This window comes from Pan paniscus, chromosome 4 (genome assembly GCF_029289425.2).
Source record: "Pan paniscus chromosome 4, NHGRI_mPanPan1-v2.0_pri, whole genome shotgun sequence".
Classification (NCBI taxonomy): Eukaryota; Metazoa; Chordata; class Mammalia; order Primates; family Hominidae; genus Pan; species Pan paniscus.
In genome coordinates, this window is record NC_073253.2 from 130,169,728 (window position 1) to 130,193,941 (window position 24,214).

The 24,214-nt window shown below is 45.7% G+C and overlaps 1 protein-coding gene across 2 annotated transcripts in view; it reads left to right on the top strand.

Moving 5' to 3' along the window:
- The first annotated feature begins 1,120 nt into the window (after positions 1-1,120).
- The window catches only part of TXNDC15 (thioredoxin domain containing 15), a 28,539-nt gene continuing 5,445 nt past the window's right edge, over positions 1,121-24,214 (top strand). The window contains exons 1-4 of one of the 2 annotated variants that reach the window (XM_008954640.4): positions 1,121-1,618; positions 13,067-13,554; positions 18,806-18,969; positions 21,629-21,759. In XM_008954640.4, coding sequence (XP_008952888.2) covers positions 1,552-1,618; positions 13,067-13,554; positions 18,806-18,969; positions 21,629-21,759 — 850 coding nt within the window. In that variant the 5' untranslated portion in view covers positions 1,121-1,551. The remainder of the gene's footprint in view (positions 1,619-13,066; positions 13,555-18,805; positions 18,970-21,628; positions 21,760-24,214) is intronic. The other variant, XM_057302346.2, reaches the window with a different exon arrangement.

The window sequence follows — 24,214 nt, forward strand, 5'->3', positions numbered from 1 at the left end:
CGAAATGATGACTAGTAATAAGCTCTAGAACTGTGGGCTCTTTTATCCATGTCCATTGTTTCATATTCTTCTGGACCCACAAGATGGCACTTGAGGATCTACAACAGCAAAACCATACCAACGTATTTAGAATAAAAGAATCATCCACAGGGACAGATTAATGATGCATCTTTCTGGCCTAACAGTGTCTTTTTGATGGGCATAGAGATAAGGGGACTATGGCCACGCCATCAGAATTGTATTATTCAATTAATAATGCCTACCACTTTGAAATGCTTCCTGTGCCCCAGGGCACTGTGCTCATCACTTTACATCTCATTTCATCTATAAGACTCTATATAACGTCATCTCCACTTTACAGCTGAAGAAACTTAACTTTAAGTTACATAACCTGCTGACTGTGAACTATCACATGTGCTGAAGCTGGGATTCACCAAGCGGCCGAAAAGCCCAGGTTCCCCTTACCATTGCTATGTTAACCAATAGACTGATGTATTTTAAATCAGTTTCTATTTTTTCAACCTCATAAGTTTGAAAAGCTGCACTCTGCACTGATTTAGCACTGGTGACTGCTTAAAGCTTGCCTTAATTCCATTTTAGCAGGCCCCCCGCCAAAATACCCCAATTAGTGGTGTCATCCTCTCTATTCCAAGAATTTTCTCTTAAGACTCCCGCTCTGTGCGTTTGCTTGGGAATGCAGAGCCCTGTTCCTCATCTCCCCATCTATGCTTTCTTCATTCTAAGCCCTTTCCTATCTACTTAATGCTCGAGGTGGCTCCACCTCCACCATGAGCCAGAGCCAATGATGCTTACAGCCCCAACCATGCTTAAAAAGAGATTGCCCTGCAAGGTAAATCAGTTAAAACCAACCTCTCCTGCCCTGAGTGGATAGGTAGGGTTAGGGTTGCCAGATGTCACGAAGTTACAGGATGCTCAGTTTTAAGGTATATCCCTTATACTATAAGGGTTATAGTAAAAAATATTCATTATGTGAAATTCAAATATAACTGGGTATCAGGTATTCTATGTGGCAACCCTAGGTAGGGGAGCACAGGTTAGGCAAGAGATTAGAAGATTTGCAGCCTCCGAAGTTTCTGCACCTCGATGGGACACTAGAACAGGAAGGCTCCTGGGCCTTTCTGACTCTGGGAATGAAGCGTGGAAAACCCTCCTTAGGCGGGCGCAGTGCTTCAAGTAGCCAAGCTCTGACTTCCGAGGGAAGAAAGGAGGCCATGGGCCTCTGCCAGAGCCCTGCTCTGCACTCTGGGGTCAGCAGAGTTCAAAACGACCTGCAACGTCTGGCGCTTAGCTCCTAAAGAGGTCTCCAGTCCAGCGCCGACGGCCAGCGGCTAGAGGCCGTCCGCCCGACTCCAAGATGGCGCCCGCCACAGCTGCCAGGTGTTAAGATGGCGGCGCGGGGCCGCGCCCGCGCTCCCAGGCTCTCCTCCCCCAGCCTTCCTCCGCCTGGCAGCACGACTCGCGTAGCCGTGCGCCGATTGCCTTTCGGTCTGGGCAGTGGTCCCGGCTGCCTGTCGACGACCGCCCCGCGTCATGCGGCTCCTTGGCTGGTGGCAAGTATTGCTGTGGGTGCTGGGACTTCCCGTCCGCGGCGTGGAGGGTGAGTGTGGGCCGGGGGCGGTGCATGAGATGATGGGGCGAGCTGAGGTCCACCCGGGCGACGCTCTGGACCTGCGCGAAGGCTGGCGGTGCGCGCACTCGCCCCTTCTTGGCGTCTTCCCGGGCGCGTCTCCCCGACTTCTCTCCCCGCGCACCGCCCGCTGGTGGCCCGCGAAAGGGGGCCGGTGGGCTGAGGGCCGGTGGACGGGAGCCCGGGGGTGGTTGGGCCGCGTTCAGGCCGCCCTCAGCCCGTGGCTGGTAGCCAGGAGGGACAGTGCAGTAAGCGCTGCTGAGGCATACCCTCTGGTGATAAGCAATTTATTATTAATAACATTATATCAAATACCTACATTGTTGTGGCCGTATTAGGAGCCAGGAACTGTGCATCGTGCTTTATTTACATCATTATCCCATTTAATGCTCCCACAAACCCTGTCAGATCGGTTCCGTTTAGTGTCTCCATTTCACAGATGAAGATGCTCAGGCCCCGCCTAAGTTTGCGCTTCTGATACGTGGCAGAAGCCTGTCTCTCTGACGCCAAAGCCCAGTCTGGAGTCCACGCTGCTGGACCACTGTCTTAAGGAGGCCAGTCTTGCTCAGCTCCCTGCATGAAAAACAGACGAGAAACACGGGAGACTCCCGGTTACCCCCAACTTGCCGGTAGGGAAGGCAGCCACTCTAGAGGCATGGCGAGGGTGGAGAGTGGAGGCCTTACTTTCATGCTCCTTCACCCCACTCCTCATAGTCCTGTTAAAGTCCAGACCCTCGGTCTCGCTTGTCATTTAGACCTTAACAGGAATAGGCAGGTCTTTCTTTTCCCTGGGGTGTCCTGGATGGAGGCAGGACAGCAGAGAGTTGTGGAGAAGGGTGAGTCATAGTAACACAATTACCATGAATGAAAGCACTCACTGTGTACCAGATGCTGTGCTCAGTGCTTTACGAGCATCATCTTTTGGAATCTTTACTGTTTTGTTTTTGTTTTTTTAAGGGATGAGGGCTTGCTCTGTTGCCCAGGCGGGAGTGCAGTGGCCCATCATGGCTCGCTGCAGCCTTGAACTCCTGGGCTTAAGTGATCCTCCCACCTGTTTCCCAAAGTGCTGGGATTACAGATGTGAGCCACTGCTCCCGGTTTATGTAATTTTTATTTTTATTTTTTTTTGAGATGGAGTCTCGCTCTGTTGCCCAGGCTGGAGTGCAGTGGCGCGATCTTGGCTCACTGCAACCTCTGACTCCCGGGTTCAAGCGATTCTCGTGCCTCAGCCTCCTGAGTAGCTGGGATTACAGGTGCCTGCCACCACACTGGGCTAATTTTTGTATTTTTAGTAGAGATGATGGTCCACCATGTTGGCCACGCTGGTCTGGAACTCCTGACCTCAGGTGATCCACCCACCTCGGCCTCCCAGAGTGCTGGGAATACAGGCTTGAGCCACCGTGCCTGGCCTTAGTAATTTTTAAATGCATATGCAGTAGATGTTATCATGCTCATTTTATAGAAGTAACTTAAGACTCAGAGCCAATAAGTCCTTTGACAAGGTCATACAACCAGAAGTTGAGGAGCCTTGATTCAAGCCCATGTCTGCCTGACTTCAGAGCCCAACCTCTGCATTTTCACTATACTTAACTGCTAGCCTCACAGAGGGGATGGCATGGGTTGGATATCTTCTGTTTCAGCCCCTCCACCCTGCTCTGTGCCCTGTGTGGCTGTCCTGTGTGGAATAAATACCAACTGTCCTACCGTCTTGCTTCCATTGTGTTGGAATGAGGGGAGAGTGAGGTCAGGGTATTGATTCTCTCCGCTCCCTCCCTGAGAAGTTATTGCAGGCTGGCTTTGCCCCCGGTGGAAAGCATTGAATTCTAGAAAGCTGCCCTCTGTGTTACCCTTGATGTTTCAAGGTTCTGTGACTACTTCTCTCTCCAGACTCTTAAGGTCTATGAGTGGTAACTGGCTCCTCCTCTACTGTTACTGGCCTTGGAATTCCTTACCATTGCTTTTCATTTCTCTACACCCAGCCTACACATTAGTGGTCCCTTCATTAAACTCTCCTCAACTTGCCCAAGTTAAATGTGCTGTTTCCTGGCAGAACCCTGGCCGATTCAGGGTTCAGCTTGGGTCTTTGGTCATCATGGCCAGGCCATGAATGGGGTGAAGACAGAAGAAACTTCACCAGCTGATTTCTTCTCAGAGTAGCTGAAAATCTAAGGTTTTTTTTTTTTTTTTCCTGCAGAGGATGCCCCTGGCAGATTATGCTGGCCTCAGGTGCTGAGGCCTTGAGAGACTAAGCAACCTGGAGGTAGCAATGCTATCCAGGTGTCTAGGAATGGAAGCAAACTCCTGGCTTCAATACCCCTATGCCACTCTTCCCTAGGCAGTCAGCTAGCAAATTCTTACTGAGCACTCATCATATGCTAAACACTGTGCTGAGCACTGGGGATCCAGTGGTGAGTTAGAGCAGCAGGCCTTTGGGGAAGGCAGCCACTAAATAACTACAAATTACTAAGAAAATTGCAAGACTGAGAAATGCATCAAGGAGAGTCCCAGGGCGTTTTTGGGAACTGTAATGGGAGACCTCCCACCCTGGTCTGAGGGTCAGGGAATGTGTCCTTACAGAGGTGACATTTAGGGTGAGATCTGAATGAGGAGGATGAAGGATTTGGCAGGAGGAAGCTTCCCAGCAGAGAAACAGCCCTCGGGAAGGCTCTAAGGCAGGTGGGGATAGGAGGAGTGTAAATGATCAGGGACTAGAGGGATCTGATGGCCACAGGTGAGAGTGCAGACAGAGGCCACATTGGGGCCTGGTAGCTCTGCTACAGAATGCAGATGCATTCACAGGGTAGGGGAAGCCACTGAGAGTTTTAGCAGGGGAGTGACATGATCAGATATGCCTTTTATCTTTCAGTTTCACTTGTATTGCTGTGAAGGTCAGGGTCTGGAGGGGGGATAGCAGGCTGACCAGGGAGACCAGTTTAGGTGGCTACAGTAGTTGCCCAGACAAGAATTGGCTGTGGCCTTTGTTGAGAAGTGTTAGTTGGGATGGGGAAAGTAGATGGATTGTGAATGTGTTTAGCAGGTGAAATTTTTTTTTTTTTTTGAGAAGGAGTCTTGCTCTTGTCACCCAGGCTGGAGTGCAGTGGCACCATCTTGGCTCACTGCAGCCTCCACCTCCTGGGTTCAAATGATTCTCCTGCCTCAGCCTCCTGAGTAGCTGGGATTACAGGCATGTGCCACCATGCCTGGCTAATTTTTTTTTTTTTTGAGATGGAGTTTTGCTCTTGTTGCTCAGGCTGGAACAATGGTGCGATCTTGGCTCATTGCAACCTCTGCCTCCCGGGTTCAAGCGATTCTCCTGTCTCAGCTTCCTGAGTAGCTGGGATTACAGGCTCCCGTCACTACACCCCGGCTAATTTTTGGTATTTTTAGTAGAGATGGGGTTTCACCATGTTGGCCAGGCTGGTCTCGAACTCCTGACCTCAAGTGATCTGCCCGCCTTGGCCTCCCAAAGTGCTGGGATTACAGGCGTAAGCCACTGCGCCTGGCCTAATTTTTGTATTTTTTAGTAGAGATGGGGTTTCACCATGTTGGCCAGGCTGGTCTTGAATTCCTGACCTCAAGTAATCTGCCCGCCTTGGCCTCCCAAAGTGTTAGGATTACAGGTATGAACCAGCAAGCCCAGTGTGCAGGTTAATTAATAGAACTTAGTTATTGTGCCTTTCCATCTCTTTGAATTGTAAACACCACTCATCATCATCATGATCATCATCACCACAGCCATTTATGGAGTGTTTAACCTGTGGCAGGGACCATACACATCTTTTCTCATTTAATCTTCACAGTAGCCTCATAATTTTCTACATTTTGGTGGTATTGTCTCCATTTGCTAAATGAGCACACAGTATTGCCTATGGAAAATATGGATTGCTGTCCCTCCAACCCTTGACTGTTTTTGGTCCCTCCTCATTTGGCTTTCCTGCCAGAAGCCATTGTGAAAACACCTGCAGCTGGTAAAGAGCCTTCTGAGAAAAGCTGGAAGGGTGTGAAGGTGCTGACCTAGGCTAGGGCTCCCTGGCAGAATTGGCATGGTGCCCTCACACTTGTCCTTCAGACAACTTCTTTGCTGCCAGTGATGCAATAATTATCACTTTATGTATAGCTCAAACTGCGGTCTCTTAAAAGGCACATTACCAGTCGGGTGCAGTGGCTCACGCCTGTAATCCCAGCACACTGGGAGGCCGAGGTGGCGGGATCATTTGAGGCCAGAAGTTTGAGACCAGCCTGGCCAACATGGTGAAACCCCATCTCTACTAAAAATTAAAAAAGTAGCCAGGTGTGGTGGTGCGCATCTGTAATCCCAGCTATTTGGGAGGCTAAGGCAGGAGAATTGCTTGAACCCAGGAGATGGAGGCTGCAGTGAGCTGAGATCGTGCCACTGCACTCCAGCCCGGACAACAGAGCAAGACTCTGTCTCAAAGAAAATAAAAAACAAAGGCACATTACCAAGGGAGGGTTCAATGACTGTCACATAGTATGACATTTTTATCTTCGTGTGGAATAATTCAGTGTTTCTTTTCTTCCTAATTCCTAAATGAAAACGTTGGTACCTGAAGGAAGATTTTTTTGTTCCTAATCTGTACTGTGTACTTAAATATTTTTACAATGTGCAGGGGGATGGAGGGGACAACACTCTTGAACTTAAAATACCAGCTCCATGCACCACTTAACACTCCCTTTTGATTTTGTGCAGGGGCTATCTGAGGGTCATCAGAGAGAACCAGATTAAAATTTGTGCCCTGATTTTTTTATCCTGAGATTCTTCGTTTTGGCATTCTTCATTTACTTGTGGAACCTAGAATGTTGATTAGGTAGCAAGAGCAAATCTCTGAAGAGCTGTGGTGTTTGGGAGTAGGGTTGGACCCCAAAACTGGCATCCTTTCTTTTCCAGACTCTTAGCCTCTCTGGCTTCATTTCCTGCTTTGTCTTGTGGCTGACACAGAAAACATGTGTGTTTGTTTTTTCTTCTGATCATACAGGCAATACACACTCATTAACCAAAGGCTATAGAAATAAAAGGCTATAGAAATACCGCCAATGTGATCCCGCCCCTCCACCAATTTGGCAAAGCTCCCTTCCCAGGCACCCAGCCGCTTCTCTGGATTGTAGTCACAGAAGTGCTTGACCTTCTGCTAAAGACTCACTTTGCTGCCCAAGCCTTAAACTCTGTCCTATGTAACCTCCATTGCCACCTCTCCCTTCTTACCTGCCTTTTTTTTTTTTTTTTTTTGGATACTTTTTTTTTTGGATACAGAGCCTTGCTCTGTCACCCAGGCTGGAGTGCAGTGGCGTGATTCTCGGCTCACTGCAGCCTCTGCCTCCCAGGTTCAAGTGATTCTCCCGCCTCAGCCTCCCAAGTAGCTGGGATTACCGGTGCATGCTGCCACATCTGGCTAATTTTTGTATTTTTAGTACAGACGGGGTTTCAACATGTTGGCCAAGCTGGTCTTGAACTCCTGACCTCAAGGGATCCGCCCTCCTTGGCCTCCCAAAGTACTGGGATTACAGGTGTGAGCCATGCGCCCAGCCCCTTCTTACCTGCTTTCTCATCAGCTTTATGTATCCTCAAATTGCTCCTATGTTCCAAATACCAAAATAGAAACCTCCCTTAGTCTTCCTTGCCTGTAGCGAATCTACCCTACCTTCCTCGCCCCCTTTATAGCTAGATTTTTGGAAAGAATTGTGTATATTTATCCATGTAGTTACCATTTTGGTTTCTCTGTTTCTTTATGTGGATCCATATTTCCATCTGTTAACATTTTTCTTCTGCCTGAAGGAGTTCCTTGAAGATTTTTGTCATGTGGGTTTGCTGGTAATGAATTCTTTTAGCTTTTGTATGTCTGAAGAAGTGAAGAAGTATTTATTTCACTTTTTTTTTTTTTTTTGAGATGGAGTCTCGCTCTGTAGCCCAGGCTGGAGTGCAGTGGCACTATCTCAGGTCACTGCAACCTCCACCTCCTGGGTTCAAGCGATTCTCTTGCCTCGGCCTCCCGAGTAGCTGGAATTACAGGCGCCCGCTACCATGCCAGGCTACTTTTTTTTTTTTTGTATTTTTAGTAGATACAGGGTTTCACCATGTTGGCTAGGCTGTTCTGGAACTCCTGACCTCAAGTCATCCACCCGCCTCGGTCTCCCAAAGTGCTGGGATTACAGGCGTGAGCCACCATGCCCAGCCAAAATCATTTTTTTTTTTTTTGAGATGGAGTCGCACTCTTGCTTGCTTTGTTTCCAGTGAGAAACCTGTTGTTATCCTTTGTTCCTCTCTACATGATGTTTTGTTTTTTTTCCTCTGGCTGCTTTAAAGATTTTTTTCTTTGTCACTGGTTTTGAGCAATTTGATTGTGATGTGCTTTGTTGTAGTTCACTGAGTTTGGGTTTTGTTGAGCTTCTCGGATCTATGGATTTATAGTTTTCACCAAGTTTGGAAAGTTTTTGGCTATAATTTCTTCAAATATTTTTCTGTTCCTCCACTCTCTTCTCTTGCCAGTACTCCAGTTACTGTACATTAGACCACTTGAAATTGTCCTACGGCCCACTGATGCTCTTAATTTCTTTCCATTCTTTTTTTTTTCCTGTGTGTTTCATTTTGGATAGGTTCTATTGCTATCTTCAAGTTGACTATTTTCTTCTGTATTGTCTACTTTGCCATTATTCTCATACAGTGCAATTTTCATCTCAGACATTGTAGTTATTATAATTTACGTCTTTAAAAGTACGATTTGGGCTGGGCGCGGTGGCTCATGCCTGTAATCCCAGAATTTGGGAGGCTGAGGCGGGCAGATTACTTGAGGCCAGGAGTTTGAGACCAGCCTGACCAACATGGCAAAACCCCATCTCTAGCAAAAATACAAAATAATTAGGCTGGGCATGGTGGTTCACGCCTGTAATCCCAGCACTTTGGGAGGCCAAGGCGGGTGGATCACGAGGTCAGGAGTTCAAGACCAGCCTGGCCAACATGATGAAACCCCGTCTCTACTAAAAATACAAAAATTAGCTGGGCATGGTGGCACATGCCTGTAATCCCAGCTATTCGGGAGGCTGAGGCAGGAGAATTCCTTGAACCGGAACCCAGAAGGAGGAGGTAGCAGTGAGTGAGATCGTGCCACTGCACTCCAGCCTGTGCTACAGAGCAAGACTCTGTCTCAAAAAAAAACCAAAAAAACAAAGACAAAATAATTAGCCGGGTGCAGTGGCTCATGCCTGTAATCCTAGCTGCTTGGGATGCTGAGGTGGTAGAATCGCTTGAACCCGGGAGGTGGTTGTGCCACTGTACTCCAGCCTGGGTGACAGAGCGAGACCCTGTCTCAAAAAAAAAAAAAAAGAAAAGAAAAAGGCTAGGCCTGGTGGCTCGGTGGCTCACACCTGTAATCCCAGCACTTTGGGAGGCTGAGGCAGGCAGATCACTTGGGGCCAGGAGTTTGAGACCAGCCTGACCAATATGGCCAAACCCCATCTCTACTAAAAAAATACAAAAATTAGCTGGGTGTGGTGGTGGGTGCCTGTAATCCCAGCTACTCAGGAAGCTGAGGCAGGAGAATTGCTTGAACCTGGGAGGTGGAGGTTGCAGTGAGCGGAGATCGTGCCACTGCACTCAGCCTGGGCAATAAAGGGAGACTCCATCTCAAAAAAAAAAAAAAAGGAAAGAAAGCCAGGCGCGGTGGCTCATGCCTGCAATCCCAGCACTTTGGGATGCCGAGGCGGGAGGATCACCCGAGGTCAGGAGTTCGAGACCAGCCTGGCCAACATGGCGAAACCTCATCTCTACTAAAAAATACAAAAATTAGTCAGGTGTGGTGGCAGGCACCTATAATCCCAGCTACTTGGGAGGGTGAGGCAGGAGAATTGCTTGAACCCGGGAGGTGGAGGCTGCAGTGAGCTGAGATTGCGCCACTGCACTCCAACCTGGACGATAGAGCAAGACTCAGTTTCAAAAAGAAAAAAAAAAAAGGATGCAATTTGATCTTTTTTTTTCCCCGAGACAGAGTTTTGCTCTTGTTGCCCAGGCTGGAGTGCAATGGCACTATCTTGGCTCACCACAACCTCTGCCTCCTGAGTTCAAGCGATTCTCCTGCCTCAGCCTCCCGAAAAGCTGGGATTACAGGCATGCGCCACCACACCAGGCTAATTTTGTATTTTTAGTAGAGATGGGGTTTCTCCATGTTGGTCAGGCTGGTCTCGAACTCCCGACCTCAGGTGATCTACCCGCCTCAGCCTCCCAAAGTGCTGAGATTACAGGTGTGAGCCACCGAGCCCGGCCAATTTGATCGTTTTTATTTTTATTTAGTTATTTTTTTGAGACAGGGTCTCACTCTTTCGCCCAGGCTGGAGTGCGATGGCTTGATCTCGGCTCACTGCAACCTCTGCCTCCCAGGTCGATTTGATATTTTTAAATATCTTATATCTTGATATCTACTTTACTTTTTGAATGCAATACAGTTACAATTATTGTTTTAATATCCTTGTCTGCTAATTCTGACATAGGTGCAAGTTCTGGGTCAGTGTGGCTTGATTGATTATTCTCATTATGTGTCCTATTTTCCTGCTTCCTTATATGTCTGATAATTTTTTATTGGATGCCAGACATGAATTTTACTTTGTTGAATGCTGGATATTTTAGATTCCCTATACATATTCTTTTTTTTTTTTTTTTTCTGAGACGGATTTCTCTCTTGTTGCCCAGGCTGGAGTGCAGTGGCACGATCTCGGCTCATTGCAACCTCCACCTCCTGGGTTCAAGTGATTCTCCTGCCTCAGCCTACCGAGTAGCTAAAATTACAGGTGCCTGCCACCATGCATGGCTAATTTTTATATTTTAATAGAGACAGGGTTTCACCATGTTGGTCAGGCTGGTCTCAAACTTCTGACCTCAGGTGATCCACCCACCTCGGCCTTCCAAATTGCTAGGATTACAGGCGTGAGCCACTGCACCTGGCCCCGTATATATATTCTTGAACTTTGTTCTGGGGTACAATGAAGTTACTTGAGAACAACTTGATTCTTTCAGGTTTTGCTTTTAAGCAAGCAAGCTGTTATTTTCTTTAGGGTTAATAGTGTCCCACTACTGAGGCAGGTTCTTTTGTATACTCTACTCAATACCCTGTGAATTATGAAGTTTTTCAGTCTAGCTGGTAAGAAGAGGTACCATTCCCTGCTCTGTGTGAATGTTGGGTACTGTTCCTTCTCATCCTTTCTGGTAGTTCTTTCTCTGGCACTGGGTAGTTTACTCACATGCATGTGATGACCAGTACCCTGCTGTATACTTGGGGGGGCCTCTGCAGATCTCTGGAGTCCCCTCTCTAGGTAGCTTCTCTCATCTGCAGTATTCTGTCTTGCAAACTATGGCTTCTTGGTCTCCTTGGACTCTTAGCTCCATCTCTTCAACTGGGAGAGTCTGCTGGGCTCTGCCTGGATTTCCCCTCCCTGAGCCACAGTGGGAACGCCATCAAGGCAGTAAGTTGGAGCAGTTGTAGGGTTCTCTTCATTTGTCGCCTGTTTCTTGGATGTCACTATCCTCTGTTGCCTGATAACTGATTTCCTGAAACTGTTGTTTTATATATATTATCTGTTTATTTGGTTGTTTCAGTAGGTAAGGTAAATCTGGTTCTTGTTACTCCATCTTGGCCAGAAGCAGAATTCCCAGATAATGTTTTTGAATCTCTGAATGAATCCACAGAGCTCTATGCCCTAGTGTGTGGTAGATCAGTAGGGTAACTGTAGTTCATAATAGCCTATTGTATATTTTAAAATAGCTAGAAGAGAAGAATTTGAATGATTCTAGCCTGAAGAAAAGACAAATATTTAAGGTGATGGATATCCCAAATACATTGATCTGATCTTTACAAATTGCATGAATATATTGATTATCACATGTGCTTTGTGATTATCACATGTACATCTGTTATGCATCAGCAACAACAAAAAGCTCTACAGGGATATTCTTTGAAATCTTATACAAATGTGCGTACCTGAGGAAGCCCCCAGACTTTCCCAACTTTGAAGTCAGTTGGTCACTGACACTCCAGTGACATGCTGTTGGCACGCAGAGCTCATCACCCAGCTGGTGGTTTCCTAACCACATGGTGAGCTTTCGTGAGGGCTGCTGGCCTCACTGGTTTCTGCTGGTTGGTGCCTGGCACAAAGTCTGGCAGCTGGTGTTGAGTTGATGAGTTGGAGGGCAGGAGGCATTGCTACGGAGGTGAGTGGAGTTGGGTAAATAGATGTACGAGACTACCTGGGACTCTTCCCTTATCTGAGCATTATGCTCAAGACCCACCTTCTAGCTCCAAAGTAGGGGAAAGTTCTCTTCTTCCTCCTGCTGCTGCCTCTGCACTGCCGAGCCCATCTCCCAGCACTCCCAAGGGCAGCAGCCCAAGGGTGGCAGGCAGGAGAGCAGAGTCCAGCTGTCAGAGGCCACCTCAGGAAGGAGCTGCTGTGTGGCTTGAACAGTGTTCTTCAGGCAGCGTGGCTCAGCATCCCCGAGGTATCATGGCAGGGAGCCTACGGCTCGTTCTGGAGTAGCAGCCAGAAAACTTTGCTCCCAGACTTGGCTTTGCTGCTTACTATCTGTGTACCATCGGACACTGTGCTGAGCCTCTCTGTGCCTTGCCTCGTTACCTGTTCAGTGGTCTTGGTAACCCTTGTCTTGCCCATCTCACAGGACTGTTATAATGTGTGCAAAGATGCTTTGTTCTAGTAGAATCTTGCATAAAACCATGATCCTTTTCTTGGATATTATCAAACAAATGAAACTCTTATCAAAAAATGAAAGTGTTTATATTCTATTTTCCTAATTAGGTATCTGAACTGGAATGTTTTTGGTTATAATCCACATGGCAAGCAGCAAGTTTAGGGCAGAGCTGTGTGTTTTTCTATTATTTGACATTCATTATTTTGTTTGTTTGTTTGTTTTTTGAGATGGAGTCTTGCTCTGTCGCCCAGACTGGAGTGCAGTGGCGCAGTCTTGGCTCACTGCAACCTCCGCCTCCTAGGTTCCAGCAATCCTCTTGCCTCAGCCTCCCTAGTAGCTGGGATTACAGGTGCCTGCCACCATGCCCGGCTAATTTTTATATTTTTAATAGAGACAGGGTTTCACCATGTTGGCCAGGCTAGTCTTGAACTCCTGACCTCAAGTGATCCACCTGACTTGGGGCCTCCCAAGGTACTAGAATTACAGGCGTGAACCACCGTGCCCGGCCTTCTTTGACATTCATTAATTTATTAATAGTACCTGCTTGTGACCTTCTTCCTAACCTGGGAAATGGTGAGTAGCTCTCTGATAGTTTAATGAAAGGAGACCTTTTTGTCTCCAGAGGGGAAAATTTCGTGTTAGAGGGGAACTGTAATTCTTTGGGGTTCATTTGTTTTGAAGTCAAATATGACTCTGAATGTGCTGTCATGTTTTAGTTGCAGAGGAAAGTGGTCGCTTATGGTCAGAGGAGCAGCCTGCTCACCCTCTCCAGGTGGGGGCTGTGTACCTGGGTGAGGAGGAGCTCCTGCATGACCCGATGGGCCAGGACAGGGCAGCAGAAGAGGCCAATGCGGTGCTGGGGCTGGATACCCAAGGCAATCACATGGTGATGCTGTCTGTGATTCCTGGGGAAGCTGAGGACAAAGTGAGTTCAGAGCCTAGCGGCGGCACCTGTGGCGCTGGAGGAGCGGAGGACTCAAGGTGCAACGTCCGAGAGAGCCTTTTCTCTCTGGATGGCGCTGGAGCACACTTCCCTGACAGAGAAGAGGAGTATTACACAGAGCCAGAAGTGGCGGAATCTGACGCAGCCCCGACCGAGGACTCCAATAACACTGAAAGTCTGAAATCCCCAAAGGTGAACTGTGAGGAGAGAAACATTACAGGATTAGAAAATTTCACTCTGAAAATTTTAAATATGTCACAGGTAAGGAAAAATTATTTAGTGCTTTTCTCCTTTTCAGTACATTTATTTTATGATTAATACGCTATCAACTTTGAAATGGAAAATCATGATCTTGATCATATTGTAAGCGACATAGCATTTAATGGCTGCTTCAGTGAAAATCAACTTTGCCCTCTGTGATGTTTATAGGGAGGCGGGGAAATATAACTAGTGTTGATTATGCTTTTCAGATGGCCTAAACCTAGTTATCCTTGGGCCAGTCTCACCACCAAACCTCACGATAGAAATCCCAGTGGACAGATAGTTGCTTGGCACCAAAATCATAGCATTTTTCCTTTTGAGACAGAGTTTTGCTCTTGTCACCTAGGCTGGAGTGCAATGGCATGATCTCGGCTCACTGCAACCTCCGCCTCCTGAGTTCAAATGATTTTCCTGCCTCAGTCTCCCGTGTAGCTGGGATTACAGGCATGCACTACCATGCCTGGCTAATTTTGTATTTTTAGTAGAAATGGGTTTCACCATGTTGGCCAGGCTGGTCTCAAACTCCTGACTTCAGGTAATCCACCCGCCTCGGCCTCCCAAAGTGCTGGGATTACAGGTGTGAGCCACCGTGCCCGGCCATTTTTCTTCTTCCAAAGGAAGTATTTATTTATTACAGAGGCAATTTAAACATATCTGGATTACTAAAATTATAATTTACCATTATTTAGACTAGTAATGCCCCTGGAAAATATGTTATATTGATGAAAAGTTTCTCTTTCATCAATGACTGACAATTTCTGTGGGGTGGTTCAGAAAACAGAAGGGTAGGATGCATTCACACTGCTTATGTAAGAGAGGTAAATCCTGACTCTAAGAGCTGTGACTGTTGTCAGTGAGGGCACAGCACCTTTAGTGCACATAGCTCCTCCAAGGGCAGTGCTCGGCGCTGGCTTTGCATCCACTCCTGAGTGCCTGTAGATGCTGTGGTCTGTGGGACTCCCACAGGTGTCACTCACATGACTGGGACAGAGCAGTTTAAACAGTCTGAGTTATGGATTAAACAGGTGGTGGCAGGGATGGTGTACCCTTTTGCTTTTTTTGACACAGAGTCTCACTCTGTCACCCAGGCTGGAGTGCAATGGGATGATCTGGGTTCACTGCAACCTCTGCCTCCCGGGTTCAAGTGGTTCTCCTGCCTCAGCCTCCCGAGTAGCTGGGATTATGGCACATGCCACCACGCCTGGCTAATTTTTGTATTTTTAGTGGAAACGAGGTTTTACCACGTTGGCCAGGCTGGTCTCAAATTCCCGACCTCAGCTGATTTGCCCGCTTTGGCCTCCCAGAGTGTTGGGATTACAGATGTAAGATACTGTGGCTGGCTAGGACAGTGTACTCTTGAATTGATCTAACCTTTGGCCAAACATATCGATATGACTGCTTAGTTCAGACTTAGCTCTGCTGAGATGATAGTTTGGATTTGAGATCGTCGTCCTCTAATAATTCCATTTTAGATGGTTTGAGATGCACAATTCAAAGGTGGGGGCAATTGCCCAGACCCTGTGAGTACTTAGTACAGGCATACCTCAAAGATACTACAGGTTTGGTTCCAGACCACTGTGATAAAGCAAATATCGCAGTGTAGCAAATCACGTGAATATTTTGGTTTCCCAGTGCATACAGAAGTTATACTATATTGTAGTTTATTAAGTATGCAGTAGCATTATGTTTAAAAAATGTATATACCTTAATTTAAAAATACTTTATTGCTAAAAAATGCTAACGATCATCTGAGCCTTCAGTGAGTTGTAATCTTTTTGCTGGTAGAGGGTCTTGCCTTGATGTTGATGGCTGCTGACTGATCAGGATGGTAGTTACTGAGGGTTGGGGTGGCTCTGGCAATTTCTTTGAGACAGAGTATTGCTCTGTCACCCAGGCTGGAGTGTGGTGGTGAGACCATGGCTCACTGCAGCCTTGACCTCCCAGGCTCAAGTGATCCTCCCAGCTCAGCCTTCCAAGTAGCTGGGAATACAGGCATGTGCCACCATACCTGGCTAATTTTTTTCTTTTTTTTCTGTAGAGATGAGGTCTCACTATGTTGCATGGGCTGGTCTCAAACTCCTGGGCTCAAGTGATCCTACTGTCTTGGCCCCCAAAAGTGTTGTGAGTCGTGAACCACCATGCGTGGCCCACAGTTTCGTTTCGTTTTTCTTTTCTTTTCTCTTCTCTTTTCTTTTCTTTCTTTTTTTTTTGAGATGGAGTCTCACTCTGTCACCCAGGCGGGAGTGCAGTGGCGTGATCTCAGCTCACTGCAACCTCCATCTACCAGGTTCAAGCTATTCTCCCACTGCAGCCTCTCGCCGAATAACTGGGATTACAGGCGTGCTCCACATGCCCAGCTAATTTTTGTATTTTTAGTAGAGACAGCGTTTCACCATGTTGGTCAGGCTGGTCTTGAACTCCTGACCTCAAGTGATCTGCCCACCTTGGCCTTCCAAAGTGCTGGGATTACAGGCATGAGCCACCACACCTGGCCTGTGGCCCACAGTTTCTTAATTCCTTTCATGAAAGAATTCTCTGTAGCATGCAATGCTGTTTGATAGCATTTTACCCACAGTAGAACTTCTTTCAAAGTTGGAGTCAATCCTCTCAAACCCTGCTGCTGCATTATCAACTAAGTTTATGGAATATTCTAAATCCTTTGTCGTCATTTCAACAATGTTCACAGCATCTTCACCAGGCGTAGATGCCATCTCAAAAACCTACTTTCTTTGCTAATCCATAAAAATCAACTCCTCATCTCTTCAAGTTTTATCATGAGATTGTAGCAATTCAGTCCTATCTTCAGACTCCACTTCTAATCCTAGTTTTCTTGCTATTTCTACCACATCCGCAGTTCCATCCTCCATTGAGGTCTTGAATTCCTCAAAGTCATCCACGAGGGTTGGAGTCAGCTTATTCCAAACGCCTATTAATGTTGATATTTTGACCACCTGCCATGAATCACAGATATTTTTAAAGTCATCTAGAATGGTAAATCCTTTCCAGAAGGTTTTAAATTTATTTTGCCCAAATCCATCAGAGGAATTGCTATCTATGGCAACTATAGCCTTATGAAATGTATTTCTTAAATAATAAGAGTTAAAAGTTGAAATCCCTCCTTGATTCATGGGCTGCAGAATGGATGCTGTTTTAGCAGGCCTGAAAACAACATTCATCTCCTTGTGCATCTCCACCAGAACTCTTGGTTGACCAGGTGCATTGTCAACGAGTATAATATTTTGAAAGGAATCTTTTTTTTCTGAGCAGTAGGTCTCAACAGTGGGCCTAAAATACTCAGGAAACCATGCTGTAAACAGATGTACTGTCATCCAGGCTTTGTTGTTCCTTTTCTAGAGCACAGGCAAAATAAATTTAGCATAATTTTTAAAGGCCCCAGGATCTTCAGAATGGGCAGTGAGCAATGAGCATTGGCCCTGTGGTTGCTCATACCTGTAATCCCAGTACTTTCAGAGGCCAAGGTGGGTGGATTGCTTAAACCTAGGAGTTCCAGACCAGCCTGGGGAACATGGTGAAACCCTATCTCTACAAAAAATACAAAAACTTGCCAGGCATGGTGGTGGGCACCAGCTACTTGGGAGGCTGAGGCAGGAGGATTGCTTGAGCCCAGAGGCTGAGGCTGCCATGAGCCATGATTGCGCCACTGTACTCCAGCCTGGGTGACAGAGCAAGACCTTGTCAAATAAATAAATAAATAAATAATAAGATTTATTGTTAAATAAATAAATAAGACCCCAGCTACACTGGCCTCTAAAAAGAGTCCGCCTGTCCTTTGAAGCCAGGCATTGACATCTCTTGTCTAGCTATGAAAGTCCTAGAAGCCACCTTATTCCAATAGAAGGCTGTCTTATCTACATGAAAATTGATTTTTGAGTATAGCCACCTTCATCAATTCTCTTAGCTAGATGTTCTGGGTAAGTTGTTGCAGCTTCTTTTTTTTTTTCCCCATTAATCTTTGATGTTACTATGTTGTAGCTTCTCTATCAGCATTTGCTGCCTCACCTTGCACTTTTATGTTCTAGAGACAGCTTCTTTCTTAAACCTCATGAGCCAACCCCAGCTAATTTCAGACTTTTCCTCTGCAGTTTCCTCACCTCTCTCAGCCTTCGTAGATTGAAGAGAGTTAGGGCCTTGCTCTGGATTTAGGCTTTGGCTTAAATGTTGTGACTGGTTTGATCGTCTATCTATAGCATTAAGATTTTCTCCATATGAGCAGTAATGCTGTTTTGCTTTCTTATCATTTGCGTATTCACTGAGTAGCACTTATTTTTATTTTTAAGCATCAGAGGTCACCACACTGGATGGAGTAGCACATTAACTTCCTTTAAAAACTTTTCCTTTGCATTTATAATGTGGCTGTTTGGTGTAAGAGGCCTAGCTTTCAGCCTGTCTCCTATGTTGGCATTTGGCATGGCTTCCTCACTAAGTTTAATCAATCATTTTTGGCTTTGATTTAAAATGAGAGATGTACAACTCTTCCTTTCACTTAAACAGAGGCCACTGTAGGGTTATTAATTCACCTAATTTCAATATTGTTGTGTCTCAGGGAGAGGCCTGAGGAGAGGGAGAGAGATGGGGAATTGCTGGTCGGTGGAGCAGTCAGAACATAGACATTTATTGATAAAGTTCACTGTCTTCTATGGGTACAGTTGGTGGTGCCCCAAAACAATTACAATAGTAACATCAAAGATACTTATCATAGATCACCATAACAGATATAATAATAATGGAAAAGTTTGAAATATTGCAAGAATTACCAAAATGTGACACAGACACAAATTGAGCACATGCTGTTGGAAAAATGGTGCTGAAAAACTTGCTGGATGCCTAGTTGCCACAAACTTTCAATCTGCAAAAAATGCAATGTCTGCAAAGTGCAATGGAGTGAAATGCAGTAAAATGAAGTATGCCTGTATTTGAAATGATGAATTATGAAAAATATTAAAATAACTTGTAATATTAGGAAAGTGCAGAGGAAAGTTTAAAACTTTCTGCTTAATTCAGCAAGACTTAAAAAAAGTGAAAGTTTATAACTTGTCATTTGATCATACTTTTTTGCTGGTTCCTGGATTCATATGGTTCAAAATCCAAAAGGTTCTTGAGGGTTCCTTCTCTCGCTGCTCCTACCCACCCGTTCCTCTCCCTGGAGCAGCAGTGTGTCCTGTTTCTTGGGTATCCTTTCAGAAAAATGTACTTTTACTGCTAACTTTAATGCTTGTTTCTTTTACCACAGGACCTTATGGATTTTCTGAACCCAAACGGTAGTGACTGTACTCTAGTCCTGTTTTACACCCCGTGGTGCCGCTTTTCTGCCAGTTTGGCCCCTCACTTTAACTCTCTGCCCCGGGCATTTCCAGCTCTTCACTTTTTGGCACTGGATGCATCTCAGCACAGCAGGTATTTTCCATTGGTGGGGTTTACGTCCATCCTCCTGGCTGATGGTTGCAGTTATTTGGAGGTCCTAATTAGTTAAGTTAGAAGCAGAAGAGCGGGGGCATGAACTTTGTCCTGGGATTGAAGGCAAGGCAAGAGTGAATAGTGAGGATTATCATACTCCTGAGGGAGCTGGTGGCATCACTTTATGGAGGCCCCTTAAAGAAAGTGGGCTGTTCTCTGTGTGGTGGATTTAAAGGTGGCAGGTGGTAGCACCTGATGGCAGGGGAGGGGCCAGAAGACTTTTGAGGGCCATAGCCAGACTGAATCAGCACAATTGGTATCACAGTAGGATATTCCTTTGTGACTTTAAGGCGCAGGTTAAATCCCCATCCCAGGCAACCTAATTCCCAGCACCCCTGTTTTGTGTCTACTCAGGATTTCTTCCCTTCCTTTTCTTTTTCTTTCCTTCTTTTCCCTTTCCCTCTTTCCTTCTTTCTTTCCTGCGTACTTATTCTTGCAGTCATGTTCTGTAGTAGGCACTCGATCAAGTCATGAATTAATTTAGCTCTTTAACATGACATTTACCTTTGTTTTATATTTCTCGTGTATCATTCACTGGGTTTTTGTCCAGGCTGGCCTTGAACTCCTGGGCTCAAGCGATCGTCCTGACTTAACCTCCTGAGTAGTAGGACTACAGGCATGCGCCACCATGCCAGGCTGGTCTTTTTTTTTTTTTTTTTTTTTTTTTTTTTGAGGTGGACTCTCGCTCTGTCACCCAGGCTGGAGTGCAATGGTGTGATCTAGGCTCACTGCAACCTCTGCCTCCCAGGTTCAAGTGATTCTCCTGCCTCAGCCTCCTGAGTAGCTGGGATTACAAGCACCTGCCACCATGCCCGGCTAATTTTGTATTTTTAAACAGGGTTTCACCATGTTGGCCAGGCTGGTCTCGAACTCCTGACCTTGTGATCTGCCAGCCTCGGCCTCCCAAAGTGCTGGGATTACAGGCGTGAGCCACTGTGCCTGGCCCAGGTTTGTCTTTTTTAAATGTTTAGTAAAGTAAGTTACAGAAAACTTTGTTGAGATGGTATATGTTTCTCCTAAGTGCTGCGATTGTGCCTGAGTTATAAACTGTTCTTCTCTTCCAAATCAGATGCTCCTTAGTAGGTCAGCCTCAACAAGGAGGTTGTGTGTAAATAAATCTAGAATATCTGAAAAATGGTCAATTGGTGGTAAAATGAAGTTGAATAAACTTCCATTACTCTGTACTTGAGGCCAGGTGCAGTGGCTCACACCTGTAATCCCATCACTTTGAGAGGCCAAGGTAGAAGGATCGCTTGAGCCCAAGAGTTTGAGACCAGCCTGGACAACATGGCAGAACCCCATCTCTATAAAAAAAAATACAAAAAATTGACTGAGGATGGTGGCACATACCTGTGGTACCCCAGCTACTTGGGAGGCTGAGGTGGGAAGATTGCCTGAGCCAGGGGAGGTCAAGGTCACAGTGAGCCATGATCCTGTCACTGTACTCCAGCCTGGGCTACAGAGTGAGACCCTGTCTCAAAAAAAAAAAAAAAAAAAAATTGTATTCCACTGATTTTCATTGTGGGAATGTAACTGCCAATGTTTACCTGAAACTTTTATGAAGAAAGAAATGGCTCAACAAATTAGTAATTTTCATATAGGCTTCTAGGTGATATCTAAGTGACTGGGCCCAAGGGAGCAGACTGATTGGAAGGACAGATCACATCAGTGTCCAGCTTTGGTGGGGCCTCCACTGCCCCCAGGCATACTCAGTGCTCTTTGGTTCTGGGTCTCACACTGTCCCTCCTGCCTCTCCCGCAACTCCCTCCCTAACCTGCTTTCTTCTTTCCTTCCTTCAGCTCCATGTTGTATCTTAATTATGGAGACTAAGGCTCTTGCTGTTATTATATGGGCTGGGACATGTTTGCTTCTTATGTTAATATTTAAGTTACAGCATGTGTACAAAAGAAAAAAATCCTGGTTATACACTATTACTGTTTTACTAATGCGGAAAATTGAGGCTTAGCGAGGTTAAATAATCTGCCCAGAGTTTACATTGGTTCAGTGGCAGAACTGAGGCTTCAACCCAGAGTGTTTTGACTTGGGAGCTTATCACCACTAGTCTGTATTATGTAAAGGTGAAATAAGCCCGCACAGTTATATTCCTTCTAAACAAGTCATCCTGCCCTAATTGTGAACATCCTGGTGTGTTTGTTAGATCATATACTCCCTTGTGCCAGCTTACCAAACCAATTGCCTACTGTAAGTTGATCTTTTTTGAGGGACAGGGATGGGCATTCTGAAGAGTTGGAAATTTTTTCTGTCAAATAAATTGACACAGTGTGCTTTGTCCATGAATTAGAGTTTTCTGGTCTGGTTTGTTTAGACAGGAACTTAACTAGTGGAATAATTGTGCCATTGGTAGATCCATATTATAATTGAAAGCAACTCAGATTGCAGAAAAGGAGTGCCCCCCAGCCATGACCCATAAGCAAAGAGGTCAGAAACAAATGAAAAAGCCAAAAGTTTCAAGTATCAGAAATCTCCGTAGGTCACATGCAACTTCCTCATTTATTTCTGTCTATTCTGAGATGGTAATTGTTTGAGAAAGCCCTCTATTAATAATAAATTCAGGTTTTTTGACTTCTTTCTCTTGTAGCCTTTCTACCAGGTTTGGCACTGTAGCTGTTCCTAATATTTTATTATTTCAAGGAGCTAAACCAATGGCTAGATTTAATCATACAGATCGAACACTGGAAACACTGAAAATCTTCATTTTTAATCAGACAGGTATGTGGAAGTAATGTGCTGAGGAAGAAGATATTCTATTGCTGGGGGTCTGTGCCTTCTGTGGGTTCTGATCTGCTATAATCCTTAAGTGAAGGATTCAAGACTGACTTTGAGTTGTAAAACTTCTCTTCTAATGAACTGTTATAATCCTGTTAAATACTTCCCAATCAGTATGAAGCTTCACATGAATAGGTAATTTTAATTATTATAGATACCTTTTTTTCCCCCTTTTTTTTTTTTTTTTTTGAGTCTTGCTCTGTTGCCCAGGCTGGGGTGCAGTGGTGCGATCTTGGCTCACTGCAACCTCCACCTCCCGGGTTCACGCCATTCTTCTGCCTCAGCCTCCCGAGTAGCTGGGACTACAGGCGCCTGCCACCATACCCGGCTAATTTTTTGTATTTTTAGTAGAGACGGGGTTTCACCGTGTTAGCCGGGATGGCCTCGATCTCCTGACCTCGTGATTCACCCACTTCGGCCTCCCAAAGTGCTGGGATTACAGGCATGAGCCACCGCACCCGGCCTTTTTTTCCTTTTTTTTGAGGCAGAGTCTCACTCTGTTGCCCAGGCTGGAGTGCAGTGGCATGATCTCAGTTCACTGCAGCCTCCGCCTCCTAGGTTCAAGTGATTTGCGTGCCTCAGCCTCCTGAGTAGTTGGGATTACAGGCATGTGCCCAGCTAATTTTTGTATTTTTAGTAGAGACAGGGTTTCGCCTTATTGGCCAGGCTGGTCTCGATCTCCTGGCCTCAAGTGATCCACCCGCCTCGGCCTCCCAAAGTGCTGGGACTACAGGTGTGAGCCACTGTGCCCGGTCTATTATAGATACTTTATTGTTTGATTGACTGAGACGGAGTCTCGCTCCGTCACCCAGACTGGAGTGCAGTGGCATAATCTCAGTTCACTGCAACCTCTGCCTCCTGGGTTAAAACGATTCTCCTGCCTCAGCCTTTCTAGTAGCTGGGATTATAGGTGTGCACCACCACACCTGGCTAATTTTTGTATTTTTTAGTAGAGACAGGGTTTCGCCCTGTTGGCCAGGCTGGTCTTGCACTCCTAACCTCAAGTGATCTGCCTGCCTTGGCCTCCCAGTGTGCTCAGATTACAGGTGTGAGCCACCGTGCCTGGCCTATTATAGATACTTTAAAACAAGTTTTATTGAAATATAATTCAGATACCATACACTTTACTTATAACTTTTAACGCACATTTTTCACTTAATATTTACACAAAGATATGCGTAAGTCATGAGTGTACAGGGTGATGAATTTTCACAAAGTGAACACCCTGGGTAACCACTCTGATCAAGAAACAGAGCACTGGCTTATGCCTGTAAACCCAGGAGTTTGGGAAGCCTGTGCGGGCGGATCTCTTGAGGCCAGGAGTTTGAGACCAGCCTGGCCAACATGGCGAAATCCTGTCTCTACTAAAAATACAAAAACTAGCTGGGCATGGTGGTGGGTGCTTGTAGTCCCAGCTACTCGGGAGGCTGAGGCATGAAAATTGCTTGAGCCCAGGAGGCAGAGGCTGCAGTGAGCTGAGATCACAGTACGGCATTCCAGCCTGGTTGACAGAGTGAGACTCCATCTCAAAAAAAAGAAAAAAAAAGAGAAACAGAACATTACCAGCCTCTCTTCAGCACCACTGCTCCTGCCTTCCCCAAAGATAAAGATAACCACAGTCTTGACTCCTAATATCATAGACTGTGTTACTTGTTTTGGACTTCATATTAATGGAGACATGCAGGATGTTTTCTTTTGTGTCTGTTTTTTTCATCCAACAGTATGCTTGTGAGATGCACCTGCATTGTCATGTATGGTTATGTTTTGTTCTTTTTCTTTGCTGCTACTGTTCCATTTATTAATCCATTTGTAGATGCTATCTTAGTTCCTTAATATTTGCCAAAACATATGGCCTTATTTTTTATTGTTTGTAAAACATTGTAAAGCATTGTAAATTGAAAAAATTACCTCCATTGGAAAAGTTCATTCCTCTAAAGCCTCACTGTCTCAATTGTGAGCATCCCACTCTTCCCAAAGTATGCTCACTGGAAATAAATAAAAATTATAACACACATTGCATATATATTAAGTTGCATATAATCATTTTAGCTAACACTAAAGAAAAAAGAGCTGAGTTGGCTGATAGGAGTAAAAGTAGGATATTACAAGGTGGTTAGCTAGTCCAAGTCTTGTCATGGATCCCTGATTGTCATTTCGATTGATGTGTGGAGAGGGAGCCATTTTGTTCAGTGCTCTAAGAAAACCTAGAACACAAATCTGGGAGTCAGAGCATCTTTGGTAATCCCTGTTTCCGTTGGTGGCTTGTTGTTATAACAGTTCTTTCAGTAAATTATTAAAAGCATTTTGGGGCTGGGTGCGGTGGCTCACACCTGTGATCCCAACACTTTGGGAGGCTGAGGTGGGCGGATCAACTGAGGTCTGGAGTTCGAGACCAGCC